The 22,728-nt window shown below is 41.1% G+C and overlaps 1 protein-coding gene across 22 annotated transcripts in view; it reads left to right on the forward strand.

Moving 5' to 3' along the window:
• Positions 1–22,728, forward strand: part of KMT2C (lysine methyltransferase 2C) — a 200,890-nt gene that overhangs the window by 173,388 nt on the left and 4,774 nt on the right. For 13 of the 22 annotated variants that reach the window (XM_064445046.1, XM_064445058.1, XM_064445055.1 and 10 more), the window contains 17 exons: positions 450–561; positions 1,566–1,644; positions 1,756–1,819; positions 3,943–4,175; positions 7,249–8,946; positions 10,507–10,719; positions 11,163–11,327; positions 12,612–12,753; positions 13,547–13,694; positions 14,966–15,144; positions 15,244–15,398; positions 15,614–15,866; positions 16,883–17,022; positions 17,944–18,048; positions 19,930–21,052; positions 22,065–22,201; positions 22,375–22,517. In XM_064445046.1, the coding sequence (XP_064301116.1) occupies positions 450–561; positions 1,566–1,644; positions 1,756–1,819; positions 3,943–4,175; positions 7,249–8,946; positions 10,507–10,719; positions 11,163–11,327; positions 12,612–12,753; positions 13,547–13,694; positions 14,966–15,144; positions 15,244–15,398; positions 15,614–15,866; positions 16,883–17,022; positions 17,944–18,048; positions 19,930–21,052; positions 22,065–22,201; positions 22,375–22,517 (5,089 nt within the window). Of the gene's footprint in view, positions 1–449; positions 562–1,565; positions 1,645–1,755; positions 1,820–3,942; positions 4,176–7,248; positions 8,947–10,506; positions 10,720–11,162; positions 11,328–12,611; positions 12,754–13,546; positions 13,695–14,965; positions 15,145–15,243; positions 15,399–15,613; positions 15,867–16,013; positions 16,055–16,882; positions 17,023–17,943; positions 18,049–19,929; positions 21,053–22,064; positions 22,202–22,374; positions 22,518–22,728 lie in introns of those variants that run through there. The other 9 variants (XM_064445047.1, XM_064445068.1, XM_064445053.1 and 6 more) reach the window with 6 other exon arrangements.

Here is a 22,728-nt window from a genome sequence, read left to right on the forward strand (position 1 = left end):
GTGCCTTTCTGCCTGTAGTGCTGCTGGTAATTACAGAGCGACTAAACCGTTTTCTTAGTACGTTGGTGGTGGTGTGTCAGTTTTGCCAACTGAACTCAAAGAAACAGCTCTTCCTCCTGATTCTTAAACCTGTAAATAGATTTTATTAATCTCTTGGGTCATAGGCCAGGTTCGGTCTAGAGCCCTTCTCAGACTGACCTGCTTTTCTTTGTATGTTGTGGCTGAAAACAAGGACAGTTGCTGCTGGAGTAACTTTCCTTAGATGATATATGAAACTACATATTAACTGTGAATTACAAAGTGGAAAGGACAAGTAATGTGAAATAGTAATGCAATTATGTTGTTTTACTCATGATTTATGCATGAACTAGATATAAACAAGCCAGTTCCAGTTAATAACTTGTAGTGTTCAGCTATGTAGTTCACTCTTACTGTTTTTTCTTTTATAGACTTTGATGCAATTACTGATCCCATAATGAAAGCAAAAATGGTGGCTCTTAAGGGGATCAATAAAGTTATGGCGCAGAGTAACATGGGGATGCCACCAATGGTTATGAACAGGTAGGCAACCCTTGATACCATTCTTTAGGGCTATAAAACGTGAAAGGAGGTGATAGAGCCAGGGGAGGATGTCACAGGAAATTTAAAAAATCAAAAGTGGAAAAAGATCTTTTTGTCCTGTAGTTCTTAGACCATGCTAATACAAGATTGCCTCCTAAGAATAAAACCGGTGTGGAGTAGAAACTGTAAAAATTATTAAAAAACATCAGACTTGTGTTCCAGTTGTAATGTCATTGGTCAACATGGCTTCACTGTTGATGCTTTTCTTGCATTCCCACTTACTTATTATGTAATGATGTGCCTCCCATGCATTGTGTTTGAAAACTGTTGATGACTGTGTAACGGTTAAACCTCATATTGCAGCATATCATCTAATGCTAAGTATAATTAAGATTTAGCCCAAGTAATGGAAGTTTCATCCTCTCTTTAAATCTCTTCTGGGCACAAATGGAGCGATGAACTGGGCAGACTTCACCATGACTGCCTTTACCATAGGTGGAGAGTCGATGGGCCAGAAAGGATCTGCACCTTTTCTTTTTACGTGGCCCTTAAAACAGTGTGTTTTCTCCTTCCTGACACATACTTCAGTGCTACATGATAACATGTGGCTTAGCAGAGGTGTACATTTACCCAACTCTAGTTGACTCTGCTGGTGACCATGGAGTCTAAATCCATTAAATCTTTTTTTTTTTTGGCATCATAATATATTAAAATACAAATACAAATTTTTATTATTTTTTTGCCCATCTTCACTTCATGTTCACTTCATCTCTCTGAAAAGCGTAAAATGCAATAGTTCCAACCAAGGGCAAAGTATTGTAGCATCAAATGAGAATTAGTATTCTCCAGACATTGAAAATATTTGGTATAGAACTTCAAGCAAATGTCTATAAAATACTTGGATGCTTTGTGTAAGTTCAGTGTAATACAAAAAGTTGTCTCTCCCCTAAAATAGTCACCATTTTTAAAAGTTACAATTTCACTTTCTGTTTATATATCAATAGGTTTCCCTTTATGGGTCAGCCAGTGCCAGGGGCTCAGACGGGTGAAGGCCAAAATCATATGCAGCAGGCAATTACACAGGTAATGCAACTTGATATGGGGTTAATAATGATAACTAGTTTTGGGTTTGTTTTTTTTTTAAATGAATCATGATTTAATATTCTTGTCTTTATGTTTTACTGGAATTTCTAGGACGGAAGTTTGACACCTCAGATTTCTAGACCTAATCCTCCCAATTTTGGTCCCGGTTTTGTCAGTAAGTACTGATTTAATAATTTATTGTATGTTAATGTTTCATTCTGCAGTTCTGTTTTCTTTAAAATAAAATATCCATAAATGGATCCTGTCTCTCAAAAACTCATCCTTTTAAAATTGAGTCATTTCATCATTATGATACCAGCTAATAAAGGGGTGCACAGTAAATGCTAATAACATTTTTTTTTCTAGACACTATCCTCAGATAAAGAGGAGGAAAAGGGAAACAGAAGGAAAGAGGGAAACAGAACAAGTAGAAAATAAGCGTTATTTGGATTTGTGTGAGAATAGTAATTTATTAACTGACAGGCTGCTAAGTCAAAAACCTGGTCTTTGGTTGTGTTGTAACATTCTGAGTTCACTGAGAACAACAGTCTATATTGATAGGGGTGTGTGGTTTATTTCAGAAGCAAAAAGTTTTGTGCAGCATCATTGTCATTTTAACAAATACCAGTAAAAGCTTTCCAGGCATTAGTTAAGCAAGCCTGGCTGGGAACCATGATTGTTGAAAGCAGAAATATATGGCACTAGTATTTTGCATTCCTTGTTTCTGGTTGCCCTCGATCAATTTTAAATCCCAGTCTCTACGTTGGGAAAGATTTATTAGCAGAAACTGAAACTGAGCATATGAAGAATGAGAGGAAGACCACAGGTAAAAAAGTGTTTCTGTCACTGCAGAAACTTTGCTTGATATTTATGTATAAGAAACAGAAGTAAACACCTTCACCTCTTCCATAAACTGGAGTAGCAACACTGAGTATGCAGTAAGGAGCTTTTGCAATATTATCTGTATTAATTTCTAGTGAGATTTGACATGACACTCAGGGTCGCCTTGCTTTGGTTGGGGGGGTTGGTGGTGGTTCTGAGCACTTATCTGTTTCTCATTTCCGTAGTAGTTATTCTTACCTGGAACTTGTTAATATTTCAGTGTTTTCATTTGCACTTTCACATTGCTCCCATCTGCAGTTACTCTCTGTCGTTTCCACTCGATTGACCCTTCAGGTTATGTGATTAGTTTCACAGAATTTACTGTTCAAAGAATGGGCACCTCTCGAGACTGTAGCTAGCTCTGTGGGTTGATCTAGTTCAGCCATTAGAGTCGATGGCTGTCGCTGACGCAGTGACTCTTAAAGTAGAAGGTGGTAGGGACTGGAGCACAAGGAGGACATGATTACATTGAAATCATACTGTCATGTAGGTATCTTTATTAAAGAAGCTTTCTTTACAAGGAAGATCCATGCCGTATTCCTGGTTACCCAGCTCATTGCCACAATGCGGTCAGGAGACAAACGATACCAACACCAGACCTTCTGTCTTGCCTTCTGGGCTTAGGGCACATCAAGTGTTATCAGATATGATTGTTTTGCCTTGAGAAAAACATCTGAGAGCAATGGACTGCTCGTAGCAGATGAGCATTTCTCATTTGTAAAAAGAGTGATGTCTCGGTTACAGTCTAAATGGGAGTGCATCTGCTTGTGGGGAGGAAAAGGCACTGGTGCTGAAGGGCCTGTACGGAGGACTGGCAGAAAGTTATTTTTACAAAGGCAATATCTTTCTTTCATTTCATGAATATTTGGTGGATGTTTATAATTTTATTTTTTTTCTTAGAAGTAGTAGTAAAAATAGATTTTATATGTACAGAACTCTTCTGCAAACACCAGAATTAATGAGACCCTGTTTCCTGTAAATTTGTGTCCTTACTCCCTAATCTCTTCCCCTTTGCACGAGTGCTTCTAGGAGGTCTTCCATGTTCCCTCTTCTATGGTAGAGCAGCATACCACCAGGTTCTGTAGCTGCTTTCAACGCTACATTTGCTCATGTCTAGCAAGTGCACATTTACTGGCCAGACAGCGGGCTGGTGTCTCTTGAAATTAAGGGACTATGTTTAAAACTGCCTTCTCTCAATAAGTGCAGTGATTTGGATCTCTGTCTCCTTTACTCAAAACACTCCAAGAGCTTAGTATCTCTTGAGGTATCAAATCCTCTGTCAAATTTGGCTGAATTTAACCAATGGTTTCTTAAAAGAAAGGGCAAACCTGATTGTTGAACTTCATCTCTAGAAGGTAGGACGAGAGCTTACCCCCAGGATGAGATCATATCACACTTAATTTCCCTTCTCTCTAGATGATTCACAAAGAAAGCAGTATGAGGAATGGCTGCAAGAAACACAGCAACTTCTTCAAATGCAACAGAAGTACCTTGAGGAACAAATTGGAGCGCACAGAAAATCAAAAAAGGCACTCTCAGCAAAACAGCGTACAGCCAAGAAAGCTGGCCGTGAGTTCCCAGAAGAAGATGCAGAACAGCTTAAACACGTTACTGAGCAGCAAAGTATGGTCCAAAAACAGCTAGAACAGGTAATCATCTGGAATCCAAACTGATCCCCTTAATACTAAGCTGTCATACTGGTATGACTCTTTCCTTTAAAAGGTGAATTGAAATGCTTAAATACAGTGGAGCTTATTTAAAGGGAGCCAGTCCCTATCATATTTTGTGTGTGTAACAGCATTGCCAGTGACACTGGAATTGTAGGAGAATATGCTGTGGCAAACATTATGACAAAAAGCTGTTTTAGTACTTTGGTAAGAGGGGAAATTCCTTGGCAAAATGACTCGCAGCGAAGTTCCTGGTACCATGAAAAGCATAAATGAAAGATTCAGAGGAAAGTCTTAGCATGCAGGCTTTGTTTCAGGCTTGAATGAACCTCGTAACTCCGTCCTTTTCAGGTGTCCTTAAGTAATCAGAACCTCTTGGTTATATGCCAGTTAAAAGTTCCTGTTTGAAAATCTCTTTCATTACATCTTTAGTGTTGTTTAGTTTTATGATCTAGTTTATAATTTAGTTTCTAGACACTGATTATCAGTGTGTTATCTGTTGTTATATCACGCAATAATATAGGTCAAAGGGATATCTGGAGATCATGTAGTCTACTGATCAAAGCAGAGCTAGCTTCATGGTTAAGTCGGGTTGCTCAGTGCCTTGTCAGTCAAGTTTTTTAAGTCTCTAAGGGTAGAGATTTCCCAGCCTTTCTGGGCCCCTGTTCCAATGTGTAACCAATTTCACTGGGTTTTGGTTTTCTTTCTTTATATTCAGTTGGAATTTCACTTGCTACATCGTGTAAGTGTGATCACAGTAAGTGAGATCAAAGTTAAACCTGTGATAGCTTTGATAAATCTATGCTTTGGCCAACAGCATTGAATGCTGTGTTCCTTAAGACATTGTTTATAAATTATCTGGCATGATTGTCAGGATCAACCAGACCTGCTGAACATGAAAATGCTTTAGAATTATCCTTTATTAACATGAGGGGAAAAAGTTGGCAGCCGGCTGCTTGGAATGAAGTGCTAAGTGATATCTGACCCTCGAGTTCTTGCTCCTGTGTTGCTTCAAGACAAAGTATGCACTGGATGGAATATTAGTTGGCTTGTCTTTTCACTATTGTGGAAGAGGGATCGAGCAGATAAATTATGTCTACATAATTTCTTACTCTGTTTTTTTTTCCCTTCTACAATGAATTACAAGTAGACTAAGTGCAAACAAAATAACCAATCTTCATCATACATACGTCAGTCTAGTCTTTTGGTGGAGTTATGTTGAAGTAACAGCTGCCAATCATGACATTACTGGCAGATTCATTTAATGCCCCATCATTAAGGTTCTTTCATTTTTCATTTTTAAACTTAATTTTCATATACTGCTGGTAAATGCCCTCCACTCCCCTTCAGTCACTGATTTAGCCAGGCATCCACATCCTAAACAGGACTTTGTTACATACCTAGTAGGAGCTTAAATAAGGTTTTGTTAAAGTATATTTTTAAGCACCTTCTATTTGAAGCAGTTCACCAGTCCTTCAAATCAGATCAAGTAATTTTTCTGTAATCAAGCTTCTGTTAGTTTTTGAAAAGGGAAACATCTATATATGGATATATAGAGAAAAGAGCTTTCAAATCCCTCTGAATTGCTGGTCCTGGACACAGGCGCAGAGAAACTGGAGCTGACTTTGTGCAACGTGAGCTTCTGTCTGACAGGGTTATTAGCTCAGGCACAGAGCCATGCAGACACTACCATATTGTCTCTGTGGCCAGGGCAGTTTAACTGCTTTGGTGTGGCACTGTGCCTGTGCTAATAAGCTCTGCCTTGTTCTCCCCTACACTGTGAAAATCACCAGGTCGATCTGTGCAGCTCGGCTCGGGTCCAGCTGGGTGTAGTCAGTGCTGGTCCTTTGAGATCTCAGCTGATTCCAAGTACAGTCACGTGGCTGATCCACCACTGCAGATCCTGGGAGGGCATAGTGGTTTGGATGCCTCATTCTGTAGGCGTACAAAGCCAACACAGGTTTAGTGCTGCGTACCCACGGAGAAGTCCAGGAGCGCTGGACTATGCAATGCGGATCGATCCAGTTGGTGGCTTTGTGCAGTGGCACTGTTTATCTGGCAGTGTCAGTGCCAAGCCAGAGCTCATAAATCGTCTTGGACCTGAGTTTACTGTCTAAGTAGCCTTTTGGGTGCATCTGTCGTGCATTCTGGAGTGTGTCCTGTAATATCTCTGTTATCATGAGCTTTCTGGCTTGTCCTAGCCCCAGATAAAGGAGAGTACTATCAAACATTTTTAATTATGTTATGGACTTTTTCTGTCCGTACAAACAGCAAATGGAAGTTATGGAAGCTGTAATCTAATGGAATCAAAGTGAGAGAGAAGTTTTCCATAATGTGTGTCTTATTCACCAGTGGATTACAAGACCTTTCGATTTTTTGAGAGAGCAGCATAGTTAGGTATCTGTTGTGTTTCTGAAATGCTCGTTCTTGTCTGGTTGACAGTGTCATATCCTCCCATTGGCTTCTCCTGCTTGCCTTAAAAATAAACTACTAGGCTTCACTTTTAGTGTCCAAGTTCAGTTTATTTTCATGATAAAATTTAAAATTTTCAAGCAGCGGCTGCCATTTTCATCTGTTGTGTGATATTTGAGCATCTGCCTATGAATAAATGGGAATCTACCTCACTGTTTTGCTGCAAACTTTTCCCTTTCAGTTACGTCTTCTAAACATTTTTGCTGCTGTATGAAGATCATCCGCCTCACTGTTTCCTTTTCCCTGTTCCCAACTATTGTTATCGTGTGCATGGATGATAAGGTCTGTAGGACAAGGATCACTTTTGGTTTAGGTTTGTACATTCTCTAGCACAATGCAGTCTTGGTATGTAAATAGAACTTTGAGGCACTGTAATTTTTTCTGAAATTTTGGGACGGATAGTATTTCTAATGAAAAAATGGCTATTTAGCCTTAAAAAGGGAGAGAAAATAAGACTGTACAGAAATGCTATTTCTGCCTGAGGTTCATCGTCTACTGAAATTATGATGGTGAGTTACATGGTTTATGCTACTTACGTAGTCAGTACATGTCAGAGATGAATAATGACTTTTTTAAATTTTAGATTCGAAAGCAGCAGAAAGAGCATGCAGAACTAATTGAGGAATATCGAATCAAGCAGCAGCAGCAGCAGCAGCAGTGTGGAATGGCACCCCATGCTATAATGCCAGGCGTCCAGGCTCAACCACCCATGGTTCCGGGAGGAACATCACCAGCAATGAATCAGCAAAACTTCCCCATGGTGGCACAACAGCTCCAGCATCAGCAACATACAGTGGTAATCCCTGGGCAATCCAACCCAACCAGAATGCCAAATTTATCTGGATGGCAATCTGCAAATGCCCCTGCAGGTCATATTTCCATGAATCCAGCAAGGATGCAGCCTCCAATGACCTTGTTGCCAATTACTCCGGGTACACCAGCTCCTGTGCCTGGTCCAAACGCAACGGCACAGTCAGGGCCACCACCAAGAGTGGAGTTTGAGGATAATAACCCTTTTAGTGAGAGTTTTCAAGAACGGGAAAGAAAGGAGCGTTTACGAGAGCAACAGGAGCGGCAACGCATTCAGCTTATGCAGGAGGTAGATCGACAGAGGGCTTTACAGCAGAGAATGGAACTAGAACAGCACGGTATGATAGGTTCTGAATTAAATAACAAAACATCTGTATCTCAGATGCCTTTCTTTAATTCTGACCTACCTTGTGATTTCATACAAACTCCGCGACCTCTTCAGCAGTCTCCACAGCATCAACAGCAACAAATGGGGCAAATTCTGCAACAAGGTCCTGTGACCTCGCCTCCTGCCACAAATTTTATACAAAGCAGTGAGCGAAGGCCAGTGGGACCTACCACTTTTGGACCTGATGCATCTGCTGTTCCAGGTGGAGCCCCTAATTTCCATAATGTAAAACAAACTCATGGGAATCTCCCTGGGGCCACCTTTACACAGAACCAGGTCAGGCTTCCATTTGCTTCTGCTGTACCTTCATCTACGGTACTCAGCAGTGGTGCCCCATGTGGTTCGGACACTAGTGTGCCCCAGGCAACAAACTTCCCCGAATCAGGCCAGTCTCTCATACAGCTGTATTCTGACATAATCCCAGAAGAGAAAGGGAAAAAGAAAAGGACACGAAAAAAGAAAAAGGACGATGATGCTGAGTCAATAAAAGCCCCATCAACTCCACATTCAGATATAACTGCACCATCAACTCCAACCATTTCTGATTCTACCTCCACCCCGACAGTTAACACCCCCAATGAACTTTCCCGTCATCAAGATGAACAAGAATCAGTGGAGTTAACGGGCCCGTCAACATCAAACGCAGGAGAGAGCCAGACCTCTCCAGAGCTGGAATGTAAGCTCCCCAACAGCAGTCTGCCACAGAAACAGCCAAGTGTAAATACAGAGACTGAAAAGGCTAAAACAGATACATCGAGCAGCATTCAAGAAGTTAAACTAGAAAAGGCAGAAACTGATCAATGCTCAGGTCAAGCTGAGCCTAAACCAGAAAATCCAAGCAGTATTAAGGTGGAAGAAGATAAGGTCACATCACAGCCTGCCTCTTCAGCTCAGAGTCCAGCACAAACAGCTAGTGTTCCAACAGCAAAAGGGGAGTCGGGGAACGAATTGCTGAAACACCTGCTTAAAAATAAGAAGTCCTCATCTCTTCTAAATCAGAAATCGGAGAACAGCAGCCGAACAGAAGAGGAGGCTTCTGGGGATAAGAAGTTAACAGAGAAGCAGAATCCAGCTGAAGGGATGGTGAGCCTGTTACTAGTTTTGTTATTCAGTGGTCATCAGCAAAGCCTAGTTTGTGTGTTTACCCGTAGGCATTTGTGAAAAGGCGGGGAGATAACCTACCTGCACAAGGGTTGAATAAGCAGCTTTAAGGAATTTCTACCTCCCTTCCTGCCTTTTCTTCATGAGTAAATCATCTGTGTTAGACAAAGAACAAGTTTTAATATGACTTCGTAGATCAGTGTATTCAGAAATTACTAAAATGCAAAAAATAATTTTTCTATAGATAATCATGTTAAAAAATAGTGCTTCCAAATATTTACCAAGATTTTACAGTATGACTCTTAATTACCTACTAGTATGTTTCTGTGCAGTGTATGGTATGTCTGTATGGTGCTTTCTTCTGTGACTCCATCATAGTCATGTACAGGATGGCCTGTGCGCCTTTGCAGAGGTATAGGGCTGGGCTTCACACCCCTTCAGCTGCACCTTTCGGAGTGGTCCGTGAGTGAACCGAGCCCATGTTCATTTTTGGCTCGTGAAAATCATGTATTGTGTCTAATTGTAGTAGAGGCGGTGCTCTAGGTTTTTTATCAAAAGTGTGAAATTGTTAAATCTCATAAAATTTCTGGATTTCTGTGTTACAGAATATTTCTCTAATTAATTTTACTTTAATGGAAGGGAGTATTAATTCTTTATATTAATGACATGATATGATGTAATAATTTATAAGGATCTTAAAAACAGACCTGAAGAAAATTGCTTTCTGTGGAGGTAGGATACACTCTACACTTAAATTTGTTGGTTGTTTTATTGTAATGTTTAATCTCTACTCAGTTTTGGTTTGTGGCTGCCTAAACTCTAGAAACCTCCTTGAAACAAAATTTAAAATGTCCAAAATGAATAAAGACTGATAAAAATAAAGGTACTTGTGAGCAGCAGGTAACTTAGGTTAAGTGTTAAAGATCCATGGTTAAAACATATATGACAGGAAGGGGTCGTGTAGAGCTGTTTAAAAAAATAATTGATAAAAAGAAATTGGACTTTCTTTTGGCTTGCCACTCTCTGTCTCATTCTGATTGCTTTTACATAGCTATCCTTGTGAACAGTGGCTTTGCAAATTCATACTGAAAGCATTTGAGCAAGTGGTACAATCCAGAAGTGTTTCACAATACTGTTTTTGTTTCTAACCTCAAGATACATTTGTATTATATTAACTTGCACGCCTTTTTTCTGTAACCAAGTCTGACTTTCATTATGCCCCCATGAAAATCTCTAAGGTTGTATGCACATGTAACTTTATTGTAGGGGGTATTCAAAAGAAAATGTTTCTGGTCTGAGAGTTTTTAATGATGTTTTCAGATGTCAATGGTGTTAACAGTAAGTCATAATTCTGTGTGTAGGGACAGTACAGCAGTTCCAGCTGCCAATGAGACAGCAAAGTAAACAAACTGTAAAATACAGTTTATTATCAAGGAGATTTATTATACTGTGCGTCTTCTTGTAGACTATCGTGCAGTAAATTTGAATGAACTGTATATTAAGATGTCCAAAATTCTCCTTCACTTTCTTTTTTTATACCAGCAAACTGCAGGAAACCAGATGCAAGGTGCATTTGGGTGTAGTAACAGCCAGCTTCAGAGAACAGATGTAGGACCTGAAACGAAGAAACAGAGAAATAAGCGAACTCAGAGGACAGGAGAGAAGGCAGCTCCTCGGTCCAAGAAAAGAAAAAAAGAAGAAGAAGAAAAGCAAGCTATTTACCCTAACGCTGATACGTTCATCCAGTTAAAACAGGTAGGTATATAGCTGCTGGGTAATGCGTCAGGAGGACACCTGAAAGAGTGGGCTTCTCATGATGGAAATGAAGTTGATTAAGGTGAATTTTGAGTACAGGGTGGAGAAAATGAAAACTTCCACAAACCTAGGAAATCTAAAGTTTTGGTTTTATTTCAATTTGGAAGATCTACTGGCATGACAGGCGTTTGGTAGTCTCTAAGCCATGGAGTTCTTGTCAGCTCTGGCAGCCTCTCTGGATGAACTGGCAGGGAGCCGGAGCTGTGGCTTGGATGGACAGGGGACCACCTGCCTTAACAAACAGAGAGGCTTTTCTGGTAGTGGGTAAATTCCAATGATTTTTTTTTTTAAATTAGAAACCACTCTGCTGATGTTTGGGGATTTGCAACGCTTCTGTGTTACAGTTAAATTAATGTCTAACTTTTTTTTTTCTTTCAATATAGCAGCTTTCTCTTCTGCCTTTGATGGAACCAATAATTGGAGTGAGCTTTGCACACTTTCTTCCCTATGGCAGTGGCCAGCTAAATGGTGGAAATCGACTTGTAGGAAGTTTTGGTAGTGCTACTCTTGATGGGGCTTCAGATTACTACTCCCAGCTCATTTACAAGGTAAGGCTTTAATCTGGATTTCCATTGCGTGCTCTCTGTGGGAAAAGGAGTTTGTGACATTATTACTACCAGCTGGTTAGAGTTCCTGCCTTTTTTGCAACCAGAAGAAAATAATTTTCTGTTGCTAGACTAGATCGATGGTGCCGTGGTGAAACAGTCACCATTGGTTCACTCTCCAAAAGTGGAAATCAGTTCTGGAAACGGTATTGTAAACTAATTAAAAACTACAACTATCCCTTTTACAAATGGATGCTAAATAGTGAAAATTGTAATTACAGTTTTATGGAGCAGAAAAGGCTGAATTCTCAGTACTTTGCAAAGTCATTGAAAGTATTAAAGCATTTCTTAACGTGAGTTAAATGGGAAACAGACTTTTCTCATTTGTCCACTAAGCCCTAACTAAGAACCTGAGAACTCTAAACGAAGTAGCTTATTTGTTGGTGAGCTAATAACCCACACAATTTAAAACTCCGTCTCTGAGATCAGAGTGACAATATTGGGAGAGCAGCAAGATAGTGGACAGACAATCAAATTTGCTGCTCGGCTACCCTAGTATAAAAACTTTAGTAACTTATTAAAAGTGGTGTTTACTCCAGCCTTACATGGCATGTAAGCTGAGAATGTGACCTAGCAGAAATAGTTGCTGCGGTCAAAAGTGAATAATCAGCGTTAGCTTTGTGGGCATGGCTGCCACAAGAAGTGATACTGAAGTTCTCATTTAATTTTTGTTTAAAATATGGGCAGTTAAGTAAGCTAGCGAGAAGTAGCCCAGAGTGTGAACTTGCAGGGTGTCTGCTTCTCCATGGTAACTGCTTCAGTGAAAGCTCATCCTGTGCTAAATGTGAGGTAGCTTCCCTCTTAGTGAAAGTCGGGCAAGTTGACTTGTTTATGGTGATGGAGAATCAATGTGGAATAGCTCTCTCAATCTTAAGTTCAGACCTTTGCTTAAATTATAGGAACTTGCTGAGGCTCCCAAACTGTTCCTAAAAATGTTCTTTGTGCTTTTCCGTAAATAATTCAGCTATATCTCCTCGGTAATGTATGCTCCTCATGTAAACTATTTCTCTGATAATATCATTGATATAAGAAAAGCAAAGCATCATGTCTTTAGTAGCAGATACTTTTATGTATTTGGTCACATAATTGAGAATTAACTGTTGCTGCTTATCAGCGCTACCTCTGGGTGTAAAAATATGTGAGTGGGTTTCATTATCTAGTACTAGAACAAGGCAAGTTTTCACCCTGTGTTCCATGGCTGATTTTTGGTTCCTTAATCTCATGCAGCAGAACAATCTGAGCAATCCTCCGACACCCCCAGCCTCTCTTCCTCCCACACCACCTCCAGTGGCATGCCAGAAGTTGGTAAATGGCTTTGCAACCACTGAGGAACTTGCTGGCAAGGCTGGTATGTTAGGAGGTCATGATGGTAAGACTAATACGTATTGTTTCCATAATAAATGAGTCAAGTTTGTAGCAAATTACAAAATAGAGAACTGGGATGCTTTTCAGTTGCCATGGTCTTTTATAAAAACAGTATAGTTAGACTCTTTGAGGTTGTAATCATTATTATCCAGCTTTATTTTACACCAGTATGATGTCAAATGATAGCCTTTTCCCTATTCCCTTTCGGAAACATATTGAGAGCTAGAAGCACTCTTAAGAAATTAAAAAGAAACACTTAAAATCAATTTTTTTATGTCCAGGACAAATGACTGACCAGTTAGTTGAGTGAGCTCAAAAGCAGTCAATCCAAAATATATCCTCAGCAGGCTTTGTATGTAGTCAGTGTGTATTTTCTGGTGCTTGTAATTTGGTCAATTAAAATTGACCTTTTCTACTAAATAAAATCTAATACTGCCTCTTTGTAAGGACTATTCAGTGATTAAAGTCCTTTTTTCCCCACCCCTTTTCCTTTGTTGTTACAGAGTTGTGAATTTTCTGTTTTTAAGTAAAACAAAAATCCTCTTATATTGGCAGAAGGCACACTCAAAAGCCTTTCGAGTCCTTTTTTTTTGCTCAAAATTTGCAGGTTTTTATGAATATGGAGATTAATCATGAATGGTCAAAAGTTTTTGAACTAAAACTGGATGAAAATGCTGTTACCATCTGCTGTAATGTCTTGGTTGTGTCAGGGAGCCACCAGTGCCCCGACACAAAGAATGTGTACCAATGGAAGAGCTGTGCAGATGTCTCATTGTGCTGTGCGTTTCTGTTTTCAGTTACCAAAGCTCTGGGACCAAAGCAGTTCCAGTTGCCTTTCAGACCACAAGATGATTTATTAGCAAGAGCAATGGCTCAGGGCCCTAAAACTGTGGATGTTCCTGCTTCGCTTCCAACACCACCTCACAACAACCAGGAGGAGTTAAGGTGGGTTTTCCTTGACATCTTCAAAAACATATTTGGAGCAGTTTCTGTGATCTTTTAGTAGGAGATGAGACTGTGATAGTGTGAAGAAACGAAATCCATTGTGCACAGCCACACAGTGCAAAGAACTTAATGGGGTTATTTGTCCTGGTTAACTGTTAGTGTTCCATGTGTAGAGAGCAGCATAGTGAAATAGGTGACTTCTGCCATTGCTAGACTCTAGATTCTGTAAAATTGTTAAGAATTCATTACCTTGCTCTCTTAACAGTGGAAGAAAACTACACAAATTAGTATTTTTCCTGGAGCAGCATGGTACTGTTGCACCATGACAGTGCATGACTGCTGTACCAGACAGCAGTGCTGTGCAGGAGTCAGCCTGAAAACTCCCCAGCTCTATTCAGTCCCTGTTACCCTCTGAGAAATCACAGAATCAGAGAGTCCCAGGTTGGAAGGGACCTCAGGGATCATCTAGTCCTACCTTTCTAGGAAGAGCAGAGTCTAAACAAGATGGCCCAGCGCCCTGTCCAGGTGACTCTTGAAGGTGTCCAACGTGGCCGAGTCAACCCCTTCCCTGGGGAGATTATTCCAATGGTGACTGTCCTCAGTGTGAAAAATTTCCCTCTGGTGTCCAGTCGGAATCTCCCCAAGAGCAACTTGTGTCCATTCCCCCTTGTCCTCTCCATGGGACTCTGTGTAAAAAGGGAGTCTCCATCTTCTTTGCAGCTTCCCCTTAAGAACTGGTACACGGTGATGAGATCCCCTCTGAGCCTCCTTTTCTCAGGGCCGAAGAAACTCAATTCTCCCAGCCTATCCTCATATGGCAGCTTCCCAGTCCTTTCCTTGCTAGAACATGACTGTCCCTACAAAGATCTTCCCTTTTGCCTCCCTTTCAGTTTAACCAAAAGTTGTGTGTCTTTGAAGCACTGAAGCCTCTGTGTAGATGCGGGTAGATGAGGTGAATACGCTTAAACCAGAAAGTTTAAATATTGAATACTAATTTTTCACACAGGTAATGGAGCCATGGGGAACAGACAGTTCTGTGATGGAGCATGGGCTTTGTTAGTACCTCTGTTTTTCTTTACGCATCTTTCCCAAGAAACCACCATGTGCAGTGGGGTATGAGATACCCAGAAGTAATGGCCTGTCACATAATTGCGTTCCATGACCAGTAGCAAGAAGCAAGTTCATTATAGCAACCTGTCATGATTTATAACTTTGGCTTAACAAAGTTTTTTAGAGCCTTTCCAAAACAGCTTTTTTGGGTTTTGTTCCAGGGTTCAAGATCACTGTGAGGACAGGGACACTCCTGACAGCTTTGTACCTTCTTCCTCTCCTGAAAGCGTGGTGGGAATGGAAATTAGTAGGTATCCAGACTTGTCAGTTGTAAAGGAGGAGAACCCAGAACCTGTACCATCGCCCATCATTCCCATCCTACCTAGCAGTACTGGAAAAGGTGAGACCGCAGCAGAGCAAAGTTAGAACTAGGATTATTATTTTTTTTTACATATGCAAGTGTGTAGGATTAACCGGGTGTGTTTCTTTTTATTTTCAGGTTCAGAAGCCAAAAGGAATTACATAAAATCAGAACCTGGTTCAGGAGCACTACCTGGTTCTGGCTTCTTTGCCTCTCAGCTTGGACCATCCCAGAATGGTCCGAAATCTGGCCTTATATCTGTAGCAATTACTTTACATCCCACAGCTGCTGAGGTAAAAGAAATAAGCTTGTATTACATATATTAACTGCCATTGTACTTCAGATATCTTTTTTAGAGAGAGAGAGAGAGAGAGAGAGATAGTGAATCTGAAGGGGTTATAACACAGTGCAATAAAGCAGCTGTTGCAATCTTCCAATAATTTATATTACTGCTATCTTAACTGCCTGTCAGATGAAAACAAAGGTATGTTTTTGTTATTGTTTTTAGAACATTAGTAGCGTTGTAGCAGCATTCTCCAACCTGCTCCACGTCAGAATTCCCAACAGTTACGAGGTTAGTAACGCTCCAGATGTCCCATCCTCCATGGCAACCGCCAACAGTCACAGAGTGAACCCATCTATGGAGTACAGGAAACACTTAGTACTTCAGGGTCCTCAGGCAGGATCTGTGGGACCTGCCAGGATCGTAGGGTCTTATGGACTGAAGCAACCTAGTGTGCCATTTCCTGCAAACAGCAATGGTGAGTGGGCGTTAGTTCTTTTAAGTTTTCAGTACCAAAATTTTAACTGAGTCAGTATTAGTGCATTTCAGCGTCATAACTTCATGCTCTAGAATTAAATAGTTGATTCTTGTTCTAAATACTACTTTTTTCTTCTTTTGTGATCAGTACATGTGGACCTGCTCCTGATGTTACCCGTAACTTAATAGGTCTGATCCGTTTCTGATTTTCCATTATGTTATCTATGTCACTGTCAGTGAGGTATTTTTTCCAGTAGTTCCCAACATTATTAGGGGTTTTTTTGTCCAGTCTGACTTTAAATCTGTCACTCAGAAAGATTGTGCCTATGCTGGAAAATTGGACATAGTTGTTTAAGCATGTACTCCTCTGTTGGTTTAGTTACTCATTTCTTACACAGGAATGTATTTTTGCCTTGTTGTTCGCACAGTTGGTTTTAAAGAATCATAGAATCGTTCAGGTTGGAAAGGACCTTTAAGATCAAGACCAACCATTAACATAGCTCTGCCGAGTCCATCGTGAAATCATGTCCCAAAGTGCCACATCTGCAGATCTTTTAAATACCCCCAGGGATGGTGACTCAACCCCTTCCCTGAGCAGCCTGTTCCAATGCTTGACAACTCTTGCATTGAAGAAATTTTTCCTAATACCCAATCTAAACCTTCCCTGGTGAAGCTTGAGGCCATTTCCTCTCATCCTATCACAAGTTACTTGGGAGAAGAGACCAACACCCACCTCACTAGAGCCTCCTTTCAGGTAGTTGCAGAGAGCGGTAAGGTCTCCCCTCAGCCTCCTCTCCAGGCTAAACAACCCCAGTTCCCTCAGCCGCTCCTCATCAGACTTGTGCTCTCAACCCCTTGGTCTAGTTTAAACAATTTCCCCACCAGGACATAGCTCAAAGCTTGCCTCCCCTACCCTGTCCAGGAGGATGCTACTCCTCTAGACCACTGAAGAATACTGTGACTTCTCATAAATGTGGTTTCATCTCACAGCTTCTAACAGACGTATCTGTTTTCTAGGTATAGCTGGCTATAAGGATCACGGTCAGAATATTGCAGATGGCTCAGCATTGAGACCTCGATGGTGCTCTCATTGCAAAGTTGTGGTTCTTGGTAGTGGTGTGCGGAAGTCCTTCAAAGACCTGCCTTTCCTTAAACAGGTACTGCAACAGAAGGATGCTTTCCTGCATGTAATGGGGAATGAGCAAACGAAGGCAACAGAGAATACTGCTTCTCATGCCGACTGATACCACTTCCAGGTTTATTTGTAGTCCCCCTTCTACGTGTGTCCTAATTCAGGATGGGGTATTCAAGCACATTTGTAGTACAAATAAGAAATGTCAAAGTTGTTACTTCCGTAATTGAATTTCAGTACATTTCATAAAATAGGTCCCATATATGGCAGCTTCCTCAATTGTGCTACTAACCTCCTCCCATGACCACTTCAGGGACCTTAATTCAAAAGAGCCTATTGGTATGGCAGTGCCCTATTGCCGTGTCAGGAAGCATTGTAAGAGCAAGAATACTTTTACAGATTTCAGTCTCAGTCTCTTGTATTTACATTGGGAACTGTCATTCATTCAAAAAGTACCATTGCTCTTTCAATGAGATTGAAATAATTATGAACAAAGGTATATAGTTAGAATTTATACACAAAAGTAATGGTTTGTGTAGTCAGAAAAGCACTGAATTCCCAGTAATGTTTTGCAGATGGATCAGTAGATAAAACAGTGTGATCTGTCTTTGATTAGGCTGAAACGAGACGTTCTTTTGCCATCTAAAGATAAAAGGAAATGGATTTTACTTTGCCAGTGTGCCTATGGAGCAGATGGGTGCATGGTATAGAATGCTTTATTTTGATTGTTAAACTTCGGTTCTGCTGAAGAACAAGGTTGTAGGTGGTGGTAACGTTAGATCTGTCAAATAATCAAGTATTTATATCACAGTATTGCTCATTATTTCACAAATGTTCTACAAATAAGGAGTTTCTAGCCAGATTGGAAGACTCGTTTCATTACACTTCTATGTGAAGAATGGCGTTTAAAATGCACTTCTGATAATCTTCCATGTTTGATTTCCAGGATTCCCAAGAAGGCTCTGATAAAATGAAGGACATTGTATTCTGTAGCAACAACTGCTTTGTTCTTTATTCAGCAGCTGTGCAAGCAAAAAACTCAGAGAACAAAGTAAGTATCAGATGCTGATAGAGCCTAGTGAGCAGAAAATATTGCACCTATTTTTTGAAGAACAGAAAGGGGGTGAGGGGGAAGTTTGCATTTCGTTTGAGAGGTTTATAAATTAATCACTCTATATTCAGAGGCTGAGATTCTGAACGAGCAGCATGCAGTAAAACTCGTATTTGCAGAACTCTGTCTGACAGAGATGCATGGCAGAAGAGTAACCACCTTTGGCTGTCCTCCCAGGCTTTGAAGGTGCAGTCTCAAAAGAGTAGTCATTTAAGTTCTCTGGGCCTTGTACAAAACCATACATACGTCTTTAAGGGCTATATTCTGCATTTTGATTTGGCTTATTCAGTGAAAAGAGATTAACAACTGTGCAAATGATAACTAAACAGCAAGTTTGCAAAAAGACTTTCATTTGTTCAATGTAACTGGAAAAATGCAATCCTATTCTGTTACTTTATTTGGGCAAAGCTGCCATTTTAAAGCATTAATGACCAAAACACTAGTTAAGAGCCCGCTGACTGACAGTGACGAGGAAAAAGAGGTTCTAATTGCTGGAGAAAGACATTTTAAAACATGTATTCAACTGAAAGTGGAATCAGGCCAGGGGTTTCTCTCAGGTGGTCCCAAATAGTGTGCTGTCATGTTCTACCTATGGGCACTGCCGGGGCATACAACGCCTTAGAGAAACTCAGCACTTCCATGCAAGGCACTGTTTCTTGCGGTGTCCACGTTCATTCCATTTCAAAGGAAGATAACTTACATTTATTTCTGTTTGTTTAATCATTAAAAGTGGAATAGTCTTCATTCAGGATTAAATGATCCTGCTAAGTTTATTTTCTCACAGATAAAAAGTTTTTGAGTACTTCTTTTAACTGGCTTGGTTCCTACTTTTCCTAGTTCAAATGTACTTTTTTTTCCCCTGAAGCAGTGGACAGAACAGGCCATGTGCTTCAAGCATTACCTAATGAACGCTTTCTCATAGTCCTGTATTCACTGTAGAATTCGCAGCCTTCCTTCAGATGCATCCTACTTATATTTTCAGAAGAAATTAAAAGAAACAAACCCTGGAGAAGAGAAATGTGTGTACATCCACATCCTTTTGGTGTCCCATGTAGCTCATTTTCACTAGTATTTAAACAGGGTAACATTTCTGCACAAGCGCATCAGCATGTACATAATTAATTAAATGTCATGTTCAGCCTCTTGATCCTTCCATTTACTCTTTCAAGATTAACCACAGAAGCCACATTAAGCACTCCTTAATATAAATTTCCTTTGCTCTTCTTGTTCCACCCCCACCCCCCACGCCTTTTTTTTTTAAAACAAATCTCTGCAGGTTTAATCCTTGTTTACTGGGACTGAATAGTTCAGTCCTCAAGGTATATCTAATCTAGAGCCCTGCAGGAATTTCCTCTTCACTTGTTTCCAGGGGAAATATGTGGCATTAATTTGAAATTTTCCCTTTCTATCAAGTAACAGGATTCTTACCCTTTAAATTAATTCTGTGACCCATATTTTAAGGTTATTTTGTGTTGTAACAAAACTTTCTAAAAATACTTAAGAACTAAATCCGTCAGTTGGCTCGTCTAGGGCGACTGAGTAGTTTTTCATTCAAAACCTGGACAAAGGATTGTTTGTGTTTCCTCTTGTGTATTAATGGGCACCACGTTCTGGGTTGTCTGGGAGAACGTTTGTGCTCTGTATCCCGGCACGAGCTGGGGTAGCGCGGGTCAGGGTAATTTCCACCTCTCTCCATTGCTGCATCATGATTTCAAGCATTCTGAGTAGCCTCCTCGGCGCTGACCCGACAGGGTTTTCAAGATATATTTAATGGTTAACGGTTTGGGATTTTCTTTTCTTAAGAGTTTTCCGTTGATTTAGCAGGAATCAGTTCCATCTTTGCCGCAGTCGCCGATGAAAGAGAGGCCGCCTAAAGCATTCCATCAGTACAGCAACAACATCTCCACTTTGGACGTCCACTGTCTGCCCCAGTTGCAGGAAAAGGTTTCTCCGCCATCATCACCTCCCATCATGTTCCCCCCCGCATTTGAAGCAGCCAAGGTAGAGGCAAAACCGGATGAGCTTAAGGTAACGGTGAAACTAAAACCTAGGTTAAAAGCAATACACAGTAGTCTTGATGACTGTCGGCCTCCAAGTAAGAAATGGAAAGGAATGAAATGGAAAAAGTGGAGCATTCAGATTGTGATTCCTAAAGGATCATTCAAACCTCCTTGTGAAGAAGAAATAGATGAATTTCTTAAAAAACTGGGCACAGCCCTTAAGCCAGATCCTGTGCCTAAAGACTATAGGAAATGTTGCTTCTGTCACGAGGAAGGTGATGGATTAACTGATGGACCAGCAAGGCTTCTTAACCTGGATTTAGACCTTTGGGTCCATTTGAACTGTGCTCTTTGGTCTACAGAGGTCTACGAGACACAAGCTGGTGCCTTAATAAACGTGGAACTAGCACTGCGAAGAGGCTTGCAAATGAAATGCATGTTTTGTCACAAAATGGGTGCCACCAGCGGTTGTCACAGGTTAAGGTGCACCAATATTTATCACTTTACCTGTGCCATTAAAGCACAATGCATGTTTTTTAAAGACAAGACCATGCTTTGCCCCATGCACAAACCAAAGGGAACTCACGAGCAAGAACTTAGTTACTTTGCAGTCTTCAGGAGGGTCTACGTTCAGCGTGATGAGGTGCGGCAGATCGCTAGCATCGTTCAGCGAGGAGAACGCGACCACACTTTCCGTGTGGGAAGCTTGATTTTCCATGCCGTCGGTCAGCTGCTGCCACAGCAAATGCAGGCCTTCCACTCCTCAAAAGCACTCTTCCCCGTGGGTTACGAGGCCAGCCGGCTGTACTGGAGCATGAGATATGCTAACAGACGCTGTCGCTATCTCTGTTCAATCGAGGAGAAGGACGGGCTTCCGTTGTTCGTCATCAAGGTTGTGGAGCAAGGCCACGAAGACCTGGTCCTCACTGATACAACACCAAAAGGTAAACTGTGTGTGAACGAAGGTCATGACTTTTGTGGGTTTGCTGTTTGTTTCGTTGTTACTGGTGCTTACCACACGTATCATAGATGTTTCAAATAACGTGTTGCAGAGACTGGTCTAATGTAATGTTTATAGTGAGCTTCCAGCGCCCATTTTTAATATCATGCTGTGAAGACTGAGGATACCTTTGAAGAAATTGTATAAGCTGCAAATGAGACGACTTGTCACAAGGTCACAGAGGAGACCCGCGATTGTGTGTTGAAGTATTGAGTCCCACGATTGAGTATGAAGTAAAACAGTAGGAATGTCAGAATAGGTTTCCCTACATGGAAAGTGACTTTGTTTAAATATGTTATCGCTACTCAATTATCTTCAGATCAGCTGTGCTGAAGTTAGCGGGCAATAAAAAGGCAGTTGAGTTGACCGCGTCCTTCTCGGGGCAGGCAGCGTTGCCTCTGGTGGGGCGAGGAATGACGCGTTAGACCGGGGCAGGTCTGAGGAGCGCGGCAGGCGAGCGTGCGGCAGCCTGTAGCGCCCTGGGCCTTAACCCCTTCATGCTCCCCCGATACGCTGAGCCCCTCTCTGCCCGGCCAAACCACTGCCGGGAGAATTGCCCACGTACAGCTGCGAGCTGACCATAATCAATCAATGGAAATAGAATATATAGTTTATTTTTTAAAAGTCTACTTTGTGCATGTTTTCTCAGGAGAATGTCTGTGCGTTATTATTGTCAGAGGACTAGAAGTATCCATGCTGTAAATGCTAAAAGCTTTGATTCCCGAGAATCGAGGGTACAGGAGAAAGGTCGTGCGTGTTTGGCATTTGAGGGCAATATGATTCTCTGCTTCACTTTTTAAATGCTGCCCTGTACGTGTGTGCAGCCGCCGACAAAATGCTTTTCCAGTGTTGGTTTCTGGTGCCTGATACCCTCAGGCGTTTGTTTGAAAACCAGGACGTACGCTAGGCTTTTTCTTTTTTTGATCACCGTAATTCTTTCCCGTATGGTTGTGTAGGTGTGTGGGATAAAATCTTGGAGCCCGTTGCTTCTGTTAGAAAAGAATCTGAAATGCTACAGCTGTTTCCCGGCTATTTGAAGGGTGAAGACCTCTTTGGTTTGACAGTCTCTGCAGTGGCCAGGATTGCCGAATCGGTGAGTCTCCACCATCCCGGTTCTTGCTGGATTACCCCGAATTGCTGGATATCCGCATGACAAGGGGAACAGGAAGAAGTGTGAAAAAGTACATTTTTCATTACAGACGATTAACGTATAATTACTTGGATTTTTTTTTTTCTTTTTCTCTGTGTTTTTTTTTTTTTTTGCAGCTGCCAGGGGTTGAGGCCTGTGAGAACTACACTTTCCGCTATGGCCGAAACCCCTTAATGGAACTCCCTCTTGCCATCAACCCCACGGGCTGCGCCCGTGCCGAGCCTAAAATGAGTACCCATGTCAAGAGGTTTGTGTTAAGGTATTTTGTTTTAATTTCACATAGTACAGCCCAGGGTTTATAGGCTGCTTAGGGTTATTTGTGCTTTCGTCTGCTGCTTACAAACCCTGTCGTCTTTGGCTGTGTATGTGCATGCCCAAATCAAAGGGATCGCTTTGTGTCTATGCTAGCTGGCTTTCAGTGTCTGTATGTCTAAAAGAATTTTGGATGGGTTTTGTGGCTGTTTTCAGAG

Source organism: Phalacrocorax carbo, chromosome 2, assembly GCF_963921805.1.
Source record: "Phalacrocorax carbo chromosome 2, bPhaCar2.1, whole genome shotgun sequence".
In the NCBI taxonomy this organism is placed as follows: domain Eukaryota; kingdom Metazoa; phylum Chordata; class Aves; order Suliformes; family Phalacrocoracidae; genus Phalacrocorax; species Phalacrocorax carbo.